This window comes from Gavialis gangeticus, unplaced genomic scaffold (genome assembly GCF_001723915.1).
Source record: "Gavialis gangeticus isolate Ggan-Ray unplaced genomic scaffold, GavGan_comp1, whole genome shotgun sequence".
NCBI lineage: Eukaryota > Metazoa > Chordata > Crocodylia > Gavialidae > Gavialis > Gavialis gangeticus.
In genome coordinates, this window is record NW_017729024.1 from 157,138,726 (window position 1) to 157,150,822 (window position 12,097).

Genomic DNA, 12,097 nt, shown 5'->3' on the forward strand with positions numbered 1-12,097 from the left:
ATGGGATACCAGATCGAAGGCTTTTTTGAAGTCAAGATATAGGACATCAATCTCTTCTCCCTTGTCCAGGTGATAAGTCACCTGGTCATAGAAGGAAATAAGATTGGTCAGGCAAGACCTACCCGCAACAAACCCGTGCTGGCTATCCCTTAGGATGTTGGTGTCGGCCAGTCCATTAAGGATGGCCTCTTTAATAAACTGTTCTAAGATCTTCCCCGGGATAGAAGTCAGGCTGATGGGCCTATAGTTAGCTGGATCCACTTTCCTCCCTTTCTTGAAGATAGGCACCACATTGGCCTTCTTCCAGTCTTCGGGCATTTCACCAGAGCACCAGGAGTTTTCAGAGATCTGTGCCAGGGGCTGGGCTATGATACTCGCCACCTCCTTGAGTACCCTGGGGTGTAGATTGTCAGTTTGCTATGTTAGGAATTGCAACGGTGCATGAAACGCTGGAAACTCAGATGTGCTCGGGGAAGCTCAGGCTTGGCGGGCTTCCAGCACCCCGTGCACTGTCCCCATTGCCTTCTCCTGCTGCCACCACACCCAACTGCCCACCTGCTGCCTTGTACTGCCCCAGGGGCAAGCCAGCCCATTCTCAGGCAGTCCCAGGTGGCAGGAAGGCAGCAGAGACAGTGCATGGGGCACTGGAGCCTACCTGCCTCTCCCACGGCTGGGGGGTGAGCTGCCAACTGGTCAGTGGTCTCTGAGCTGTGGGGGACCCTGGACCTTCCCTCCACAGTGGCAGTGCCTCCCAGGTGGCACCTGCCTGCTAGCACCCTGTCCAAGCAGTCCTGGGGAGCGCCGCCATCGTGGAGGGAAACATTGTGCCCTGCACAGCTCAGGGGCTGTGCAACCCGGTGGCAGCTCATGTGGGCAGGCTCCACTGAGGAAAAAAATGAAAAAAAGTGTTGAGAGGCCTGATTCTTTTTTTCCTGGTGGAGTCTGCCCATGCCGGGGGGAGCAGAGGGGAGGCATGTGAGCTGATGGGGCCATCACTGTGACGTGACGGATGTCCCTGAATTGAAACAGTGGGTTTTTTTAATCAACACAATTAAAAGCCCACCAATTAAAAACCCTCCATTTCAATTTAGGGAGAACTAAACCCCCATCACATGTACAAGCAGCCCCAGGACCAGTGTCACTGGGCCAACACTCTTGTGATAACGTATCACCCATTCACTGGACTGAAGGAGAGAGAGTACCCTAGAGAAGGGGAAGTCTCCTGGGGAGGTGGGGAATCTGTACAGTTCTCATTGTAAGCATACGGCCCGAGAGCCTGTAACAGCCAGGCTCTGTGTATGTCTCAGTGTAACTTGCAGTACTGTTTGAAGCTCTCAGACTGAGGGTCTGCATTCTGTTCTGTTCTGTTCTGTCTCTCACTGTTTTCTTAATTCCCGTTGTAAATAATCTTGTAATTATTGTAAGTATTGTTGTTGCCTGTTATTATTAATACAGTCCTGTGGTTTCCAGTTTAATTTAAGGAGTCTGCTCATTTGTTTGTCCAGTGGGGTAGCGCTGGGCTGCAAGTGAACACCCTGCTTAGAGTCGCCCACCACCTTAAAATCCCTTCCCTGGGCTGGGTTCTGAGAGGAGTAACACCCTCATTTGCTTAATTAAGAATCCAGTGTTTAATATCACCAGGTTTAGAATTTTTAGAAAACCTGGTATTTACTATAAAAAGCAACATTTATGATTATTTACTATATTAATATGCAGTACATCCTGCCATGTACCCTCTACCCTGGTTTGGGTTTTTTGGCATGCTGGCACTCTCGCACCTTATAAGGTAGACATTGCGTTTTATTTGGTACTCCGGCCAAAAATGTTGCCTACCCTTGCTCTAAAGTGATTTATCCCTTATTCAGCACCTTCCCAGGTATCCACAATTTATTGGGTTAGCGATGCCCAGAGAAACGTCTCCAAGAATCCTATTCAACAGCTAACATCCATGAATTTATCTAGTCCCTTTTTTAATTTAGCTATGCTATCTACCTGTACCACAGGAATTCCACAAGTTAACTACATGTTGCATAAAAAAGTACTTGCTCTTATTATTTATGATCAGGTCACAAAGTCCCTGGATGACAGTGTTGGGGTGGACGTCATCTTCCTGGACTTTAAGAAGGCCTTTGACATGGTTTCCCATCACAAAACCTTGATGACTGTGGCACTGATGCCTACAGAGTCAGATGGGTGGTAAATTGGCTAGATGGTCACACCCAGAGAATGGTGGTGGACAGGTCATTTTCAACCTGGAGGGATGTGGGCAGTGGAGTCCCCCAGGGCTTGGTCCTGGGGCCTGTACTGCTCAACATCTTTATCAGCAATCTGGATGTGGGTGTGGAAAGCACGCTGTCCAAATTCACTGACAACACCAAGTTGTGGGGCGAGGTGGGCATGCTGGAGGGGAGGGACAGAATCCAGCTAGATCTAGACAAATTACAGAGGTGGGCAGATGGACGGATTCAATGCAGACAAGTGCAAGGTGCTGCATCTAGAGAGAAGGAACCAGCAACACACCTAAATGCTGGGGAACACCCTTCTTGTCAAAACAGTAGCAGAAGGGATGTTGGAGTCATTGCTGACTCCAGGATGAACATGAGCCACCAATGCAAGGAAGTGGTCAGTAAGGCTAACTGCACCTTGTCGTGCATCCACAGATGCATCGCAAGCAGGTCTAGGGAGGTGATCCTTCCCCTCTATGTGGCAACGGTCAGGCCACAGATGGAGTACTGCGTCCAGTTCTGGGCGCTGCACTTCAAGAGGAATGTGGCTAGCATTGAGAGAGTCCAGAGGAGGGCCACTCACGTGGTCAAGGGGCAGCAGGGCAGGCCCTATGAGGAGAGGCTAAAAAGGCCTGAACCTATTCAGCCTCCACAAGAGAAGGCTGAGAGGGGATCTGGTGGCCATTTACCAACTCAGAAGTGGGGACCAGCAGGAATTGAGGGAGGCTCTGTTCCCCCAGGCACCACCCAGGTTTACTAGGAATAATGGCCACAAATTGTTAGAGAGAAGGTTCAGGTTGGACATCAGGAGACATTACTTTATAGTTAGGGCTGCCGGGCTGTTGGAATGGGCTTCCAAGGGAGGTGGTGCTCTCTCCTACCTTGGGGGGTCTTCAGGAGGAGGCTGGACGGATATTTGGCTGGGGTGATATGACCCCGCCACCCATTCCTGCCCTGGGCAGGAGGTCAGACCTGATGATCTGTTTAGGTTCCTTCTGACCCTAAGCACTATGATACTATTAGTTTAAACCAGTCACCTACTAATTCCAATGGGTGTCCCCTACTTCTAGCATTCTAGGACATGGTGAACAACAGTTTCCTATTCAGTTGGTCTTTATAGACCTCTACTATATATCCCCCTAAACCTTGTCCTTTCCAAACTGAAGTGTCCCAGCCTTTTTAGACTTTCCTGGTATTGCAGCTGCTTTAGGCCCCTGATCATTTTGGCTGCCCCTCTCTGTACCTTTTCTAATTCTACTACATACTTTTTGAGATGTGGGGACCCACACAGTATTCAAGATGTGGGTGCACCATGGATTTGTATAACAGTATGATGATGTTCTCACTTGTTAATGATGCCCAACATAGAATCATAGAAAATTTGGGTTCAAAGGGACCTCAGCAGGTCATCTAGTCCAACCCCTTGCTCAAAGCAGAACCACCCCCAACTATATCATCTCAGCCAAGGCTTTGTCTACCTGAGTGTTAAAAACCTCCATGGATGGGGATTCTACAACCTCTCTAGGTAACCTGTTCCAGTGCTTTACTACCCACCTTATGAGAGAGATTTTCCTAATAGCTAACCTCAACTGCCCTTGCTGCAACTTGAGACCATTGCTCCTTGTTCGGTCATCTGCCACCACTAAGAACAATTTAGCTCCATCCTCTCTAGAAGTACCCTTCAGGTAGGTGAAGGCCATTTTTAAAATACCCCTCAGTCTTATCTTCTTAAGATTAAAGTCATTCAGCTTCCCATAAATCATGCTCCCCAGCCCTCTAAACATTTTCATGGACTCTGTCCAATTTGTCCAATCCTTTTTGTAGTGGGAGATCCAATCCTTTTTGTAGCAGGAGGTCCAAAAGTGGACACAGTACTCCAGATGTGGCCTAACCAGTTCCAAATAGAAGGGAATAATCACTTCCCTTGATCTGCTGGAAACACTCTTACCAGTGCAGCCTACTGTGCTGTTAGCCTTTTTTGCAACAAAGGGCACACTGTTGGTTCATGGTCTGATTATTGTCCACTGTAGCCCTCAGGTCCTTTTCTGTAGAGCTGCTGCTTAGCCAGTCAGTCCCTAGTCTGTACCAGTGCATGGAGTCCATCCAAAGTGCAGGACTTCACACTTACCCTTATTGAACTTCATGAGATTTCCTTTGGTCTAATTCTCTAGTTTGTCTAGGTCTTTCAGAATTCCAGCCCTATGCTCCAGCATATCCCTGCAGCTTGGTGTCATCTGCATATGTGCTGAGGGTGCACGCCATCCCATCTTTTAGGTCATTGATGAAGGTATTAAACAAAACCAGTCCCAGAATTGACCTCTGGGGACTCCACTTGATACCAGCTGCCAACTAGACATCAGAGTCATTGATTACTATCCTGTGAGCCCAATGATCCAGCCAGTTTTCTATCCACCTTACAGTCCATTCATCCAACCCATACTTCCTTAGCTTGCTTGCGATAATGTTGTGGGAGACCATATCAAAAACCTTGCTAAAGTCAAAGTATGTCACATCTGCTGCTCTTCTCACATCCACAGAGCCAGTCATCTCATCGTAGAAGACAATCATGTTGGTCAGGCAAATTCATGATAACTATTCCTAATCTCCTTCTCCTCCAAATGCTTAGAAATGGATTCCTTGAGGACCTGCTCCATGATTTTTCCAGGGACTGAGGTAAAGCTGACTGGTCTGTAGTTCCCTAGATTCTCCTCATTCCCTTTCTAAGATGGGCGCTATGTTTGCCTTTTTCCAATAATCTGGGACTTCTCCCAATCACCATGAGTTTTCACAGATGATGGCCAGTGGTTTTGCAATCACATCAACCAATTCCTTCAGCACCCTTGGGTGCATTGCATCTGGCCCCATAGACTTGTACATAACCAGCTTTTCTAAATAGTCCCTAACCTGTTCTTTCACTACTGTTGGCTGCATACCTCCTCTCCAGACAGTGCTGTCAAGTGCTGGAGCTGACATTCCCTATGAAGACTGAGATAAAAAAAGGCATCGAGTATTTCAGCCTTTTCTGCATCATCTGTCAATAGGTTGCTTCCTCCATTCAGTAAGGGGAAACATTTTATTGGCTTTTGTGGTCACTGCTGCACATTGAGCTGATGCATTGGCGATGCATAGGGACACAGGTGCACGTGCACCCCCTGAGATTGGCAGTGCACCCCCTGCAAAAAGCACCACCAATGCTGCTGGCAGTGCCTGTGGGTGGTCGCCACTTGCCACCACCCCTCTCCTCCCCCACCACTGACAACATCTGTGAGCCGACCCCGATCACCACTGGCCGTCAACTACTGGTTGGTGCTCACCACTCCCTTCCCCCCCACTACCACTGCAGCTGCCTGTGGGAGCTCCCTGCTCACCAGCACCATGCCCCCACCACTGATACCACCACATGCAGGCAGTCGCTGTGCCCCCCCAGCCTCTGATGGCACACATTGTTCATGAGCTGATATTTTAGAGAACTATCTACTATGATTGCAAGGTCTCTTTCCTGAGTCATAAGACATAGTTCAGAACCCAGCATTGTGTACATATAGTTGAGGTTATTTTTTCCCAGATGTATTACTTTGCACTTGTTGACAATGAAATTCGTAGGACATTTTTTGCCCACTCACTTAGCTTGGTAGGATTTTTCCGCAGCTCCCCTCCATCGGCTTGGGAATTGGTTACCCATAAAAACTTGGTATCATCTGGAAACTTGGAGATTTCACTGTGCACACCCTTCACCAGGTTACTGATGAAAGTGTTGAACAAAATAAAGCCCAGCACAGATCCTTGCAGGACCCCACTTTTGACTTCTAACCATCCTGAGAAGTGATCATTTAGCTCTCCACCCCTTGCCTCCTATCTTTTAATCATCTCTCAATCCACAAAAGAACCTTCCCTCCAATCCTGTGGCAACACAGGTTTTTCTTTTAAAGCCTTAAATGAGGGAAAGTGTAAATATATTGCCAACTAGATCCCCCTTGTCCACATGCTTGTTAACACCCTCCGATAACTCCAGATTAGTGAGGCAGAATTTCTCTTCATAAAAACCACATTCATTCCTCCCCAAAAGATCATATTTGTCCACATGACTGATGATTTTGTTCTTTATTATAGTTTCCACCAACCTCCCAGGGGTCAAAGTGACACTCACTAGTCTGTAGTTCCCAGGATCACCTCTGGAGCCCTTTTTAAAGACGGGTGTTATGTTGTCAACCTGCCAGTCATCTGGCATAGAGGCAGTTTATAACGATAGGTTACATATTATTGCCAGTAGTTTTGCAATTTCACCTTTAGTTTATTTCAGAACTCCTAGTTTTGGTGTAACCACATTTGCCTAAATTTATAGGAGACAAACAATACATAAAGCCTGCATATATTACCATACATTATGTACATCTTTATGTATATTATTTTCACATACTGGGCTATTCGTTAAGCTTACAGTGGTAAAATAGCTCCAGTTTCCTTGTGTGTTATTCTTTAATTACCTGTGATATAATATTATTGATGCAGGGGGCTACTTTTTAAAATGTTATCTCTATGTGAATAAAAACACCAGTTACATGGTAACGTGGAAATAAGATTTCTCAAAAGTCATGCCTTTGGATATAAACTAAAGGTATAGAAAAAACTCTCCTATGGAATTGTGTTCCACAGTTAGACACAGTTAGAGCTTTAATGCTTTCTTTAGAAGAATTAGCCATCTCTGGGTATTGCTAGGAGTCAATACTATCTTTTGTATTGGCTCTTCCTCGCTTACATTTTTCTTGTGATATTGCCGGAAGGGAAGTATTACACATCATATTTACCTGATTACAGCTGTTCCCGAACCACAGTCAAATCTGAACTCCACGTAGCCAGCCACCATGTTAATGGACAGGAAGTCTTTGCTGTCAGTGTCATAGCTGTACAAGAGGACACCATTCTCTGAATCAGGGCGAAACATCATCTCAAACTCCATGAAGGAAAGATAGTTCTGTGGTTCCAATGGCCAGGGTGTGGTAGCAAATGACCTCAAAGACATGTTGAATTGAGGTATGACCAAAGCAAATGCTGAAAATCCAGAATACAGAAGGAGGTCATTTGAGGCACTTAGAGTCCATGTTTTATGGACTCATCTCACTAACCAATTTTACACAGTTCTCTTTGTTCTATGTCTTTCTTCCAAAGATGTGTATTGGACAATTATTACATATTTTATAGTGTATTATGATATAAAATATAAATTAGAGAGCAGGAGGCCTTGTATTGATAACAAAGAAAAAAGTGATTTTTTTACACTGCTCAAGGGAATAAGAGTCAGTCAAACAGCAGAGTTGGATTTGTATATTCATGGTGCAGGTCTCCATTAAGGGCTACAGCTACAGCCCTCTGTTAAGGACAAAGCTACAGCTTTCTCAAGAAAAGCTGCAGGAAGCTTCATCTCTCTTGGAGACTGTGGCTAAAAACAGATTACCAATTTAATATGCATCACAGCCTTCTGTGCTACATCAAATCCAGACCTTGCAGACAACCAAGATCAACATCCCACATTGAACAAGCGCAGCTAATTCAACCTAACTGCTATTTAAGTTTAGTATGTAAATGCCTGGGCTGCACCTGTTTTGATGCAGTATCTTGGCCTAATCAGGTCTGCATCAAACCCTTAGCCATAATGCCACTCGCAACTCCTAGACGTAATGTTTTCTTTCCCTCCCCCTTCAGAGTGGTTAGCATGGCAGGGAACATGAACTGGGAGGGGCTGTCTGCACTCCAAGTGCTCCTGTGCAGGCATTAAAGGGAGTGTGGAGTGTTATCCACTCCCCAGTGTAAGGTCCAGGCACAATCTAGTCTGCAATATAATAATACAAAACATTACACATACACACACAGCATTCATTACCTTCTGATCAGAAGGCATTATGTAGTATATGACATACATGTACTGTCAGGAGGAATACAGACAGGGCTGTTTCCTGACTGAAGTACGTAACATCCAGGACCATTTATTCAACTGAGAAAATGTACCAAACATCAAATGATTTGTAGTCAGGAATAAAAGTGATTTAGTTTCCTCTCACCTTCTTCACAATGACGGCCTTTAAATCCAAGTGGGCAAAGGCACATGTATGAATCAGCTTTACTTGCTGTGCAGGTGCCACTATTGATACAGGAAGCTTCATCGCAAATTCCAGTGCTGCATTCACCTAAACGCAGAACCAAAACATTGATTTATCATACAAGCCAACCCAAGAGAATTTATTTCACTACTCATTCACTATTATGACAAATGCAATTTGTTTCCCATTAAACTGAACTCTCTTCCAACATTGCATAATAGGAAGCACATTTTAAGCAAAGTTGTCCAATTCCAACATTCAGTGGCACAGAAAATAAAAAAAAAAAAAAACGGTGAAAAATACAACCAGGAAACATTCTTACAGTTTGAGCATTCACCAGCCTCTAGGATTTTCCTCCCTTCACAATGCTTATTTCAAAATCCCCAAATGTCACCAGATTGTTTACATTATGAGTACCCTGATTTGTTTAACTTCAATTATCTTAAGTGCTTCTTTGTTCATTCAAAGTTTGTGCTAAGTATGCTAAGCACTGAAGGTGCTAAGCAGCAGCTCTAATCTTATTAATTGGTATGTAGTTGTTAACTGTTCTGTCTGCACTGCAGGGGATCCATATTACCAACATATGGGCTTTCTAATCACCATTTCCACCATGTAAGGAGCAGGAAGATGCCCTGAGGTAACAGTACTAAATCTGACAGAGGGATGGATTTCCTTATTTCCTTCTTACAGCTAACCTTTAATATTATTTAATAAGTGTTCAATACTAAAAATACACCTTTGATGAACTATCACTTCACCTAGAATTTTTTTCTTTTTTTTATAGTATTTAAATTGTGAATTGTATTTCAGTCATCCCCCCTGTAGCCTAGAGGAATACATTGTAAACATGAACTGATGAGGCCCAGACCAACATATTAGCTGTGGGTGACTATGAACACATTACTAATGCTTCTGCAGTGCTTTGAAGACCTAAAGTGCTCAGCGAAACATTTCACGTTTGGGTACCTTCAAACATAGTCTCCAAGATGGGCTATGTATATGGAGAGACCCCAGGGCTCTTGGTGAGCAGTGTCAGAATGAATCACGTAAGTTTGCATATTGGATCGTTCAAATACAGAAACGTGGATCGATCTGAGTGGGAAGCAGAATCAAAAATGAAAATCAGGAAGCAGCCTTGCTACCTGGGGTGACTGGCATAAGTTTGGCATATCTATTATTGATTATTGATGAGAAAAGAGTGAGCGTACCATGAGGAAAGATTGACTCAGGGGGCCCTGCAGACCTCAACTGTGGTCCCAACAGCTCAAACTGTAAAGTTTCATTTCCTATCTATATTCAGAGTGCTGAGAACTGCAGCCAAAGAACTTCTGTAGAGTTTTCCACACATCATCAACTTCCATTCAGCCACTCATTTCAACAAGGGTTAATAAACTGTGTTGTCCTGTTTCAAGAATGAGACCACTACTATACTACACAACTTGAAATACAACCTTTTGGGCACAAAGCCACAAAGAAGCCAGAAACAGAAAAAATCCATTAGGTTTTATCCGTCTGCCTGCCAGTATAGACTTGTTTCCTACTGTACGTTTATAAGTGTTCTGTCAGGCCTAGTTTTAGCAGAACAAGTCATGGTCTGATTACACTATTCACAGCAGACAGCACCAGAGACCTAACTAAAGGGCCTCAAGCTAAAGACTAATGTTAGGCTAGCACATCTCTTCAGGGGCAGGAGATATACTATTTCTATGTGGAAAGAGACAACTATCGTGTTAAATAACTCCTCTGCCAGCCAGACATGAAAACAGACATACTTGCAATGCCTTCCACACACCTTCCTTTCTCACAAGTTTTGGAAGCCCAGTAAGACCTTTCTATTTGGACAGGCATTTGTCAAACAAAACAAGGCTGAGATGTTGTTTATGGGGTCTCCATTTTATTTTGCTATTCTAGTTCCCTTTTTAGCTGTTTTGGTCTTCCTGTCACTCTTCTATTTTTAATTTATTCTGTTTTCTCATTGTAAACCACCCTAAGCCTTTGTTGGGAAGGGTGGCATATAAATGAAATTAAATAAATAAATGCACAAATAAATAAAATACAATTTTGGTGACCATAGAGAAGATGGGCAAGAGGGGACAGGGGATCCTGCTGTACCATTTTTCATATGAAAATGTATACCCCATTTTTAAGGTTTCTAATGACACTCTGCACATATATAGCACCTATATTTTAGGCTTCTGTACCACTTAAAATTAACAACAACACCATCACATAGATGAGTAGCACTACCCACATTTTATAGACAGGGAAACTGAGGCAAGCAGTAAATGACAAAGCCATGAACAGACCTCAGGATTACCAACTTCCAGTCTAGTTCTCTGACTGCTAGATGATATATTTTTTAAGTCTTTAGACTGAATTTTCTAATGGCCAATATAATATGGTTCATCTGCCAATATAAGCAATTCAGCACTGTAGTGCTTCCACAGCAATCATTCCATGTGATTTGTGCAGATAAATGACAAAGTTGTTCATCCAAGATATGTCTCTCAGAGCAGTGGTGAAATCCAGGCTCCGTTCAGGTGAATAACAACACTTCCACTGATTTCATTAAGAGGCCATCTCATCCAACCCCCTGCCTAAAGTACGATCATCCCTCTCCAAACCATCCTATACAAATCCATTGTCTAATATCATAGCAAAATTACAGTCAATCCTTACATAACTACAAGATGCAACTAGGGACCTACCTAAATCATGGACGAAGTTCATGGAGTAGCAGCGCCTTTAATCTCACTTTTTGCTGCGCACATGCCCTCTTGCCCCTGCCACTGAGTGGCTGAGAGGCAAAAACTGCACTATTAATTGCCTCTTGGCTACTCAGTAGTTGGGGAGTGGGGAATGCAAGCAGCAAAAAGAGTGAGATTAAAGGTGCCACCGTGCCGAGAACTACTGCCACAATTTGGTAGATATAACAGCCTAACCTGCCACAAGTAAAGCAGGGGGACCATGGAAGCTAAAATCCTGCTGCTGCAAAGGTTGTTAAGATATTAGGAAGAACTACTTCACTGTAAGGGTGGCCAGAGCCTGGAACAGGCTTCCCAGAGAGGTGGTGCTTTCACCTTCCCTGGAAATCTTCAAGAGGAGACTGGATAGGCACCTGGCTGGGGTCTTATGACCCCTGCCACCCCCAGTGCTCCTTCCTGCCCATGGCAGGGGGTCGGACTCGATGATCTGTCTAGGTCCCTTCCGACTCATTGATTCTATGATTCTATATGTTCAAGAGATCCAAGGAAAAGGGCCATGACTCCCTCCTTCCACCCCCACTACAGAGAAAGGCAAGAACCCCATAGTCCATACCAATCTAACCAGGGGGTAAAATCCCTTCTGGACTCCAAGTATGGGAATCAGTCTGACCCTGAGCAGACGGACAAGACCCTCTAGTCAGGAACCTCCAGGTTTAAGTCCCAGCAGCAGCACTAGCACATCCCAGTCCAAGTCCCCAACTCTGGCTCCAGCCAACATCCGATGCTTCCAAGGAAGACAACCCACTTTCCCCGCTACATACACACATACAGCAGCCAGGAGTTAACAGAATCCTCATGGTGCAATTTAAGAATAACAAGTTACTCCATAATTTACACAAACCCTCACTACTCTTAGGTTTATGCTCACTGGAGAAGGAGTCTTTTTGCTAGTTCTTGGCACATTGAGGCCCTGATCCCTGGCTGGGAACCCAAAGTCCTACTACACAATAATCGGGAAGTGGTGATAAATCTTAGGAGTGAATGAGAGGTCTCAAGAGGGAAAGAAAAAGGT

At 44.5% G+C, this 12,097-nt stretch overlaps 1 protein-coding gene across 1 annotated transcript in view; it reads right to left on the minus strand.

Moving 5' to 3' along the window:
- Nucleotides 1–12,097, minus strand: part of EGFLAM (EGF like, fibronectin type III and laminin G domains) — a 107,115-nt gene that overhangs the window by 28,734 nt on the left and 66,284 nt on the right. The window contains exons 14-15 of the mRNA XM_019518271.1: nucleotides 8,282–8,407; nucleotides 7,031–7,274 (exon numbers count right to left, since the gene is read on the minus strand). Coding sequence (XP_019373816.1) covers nucleotides 7,031–7,274; nucleotides 8,282–8,407 — 370 coding nt within the window. The remainder of the gene's footprint in view (nucleotides 1–7,030; nucleotides 7,275–8,281; nucleotides 8,408–12,097) is intronic.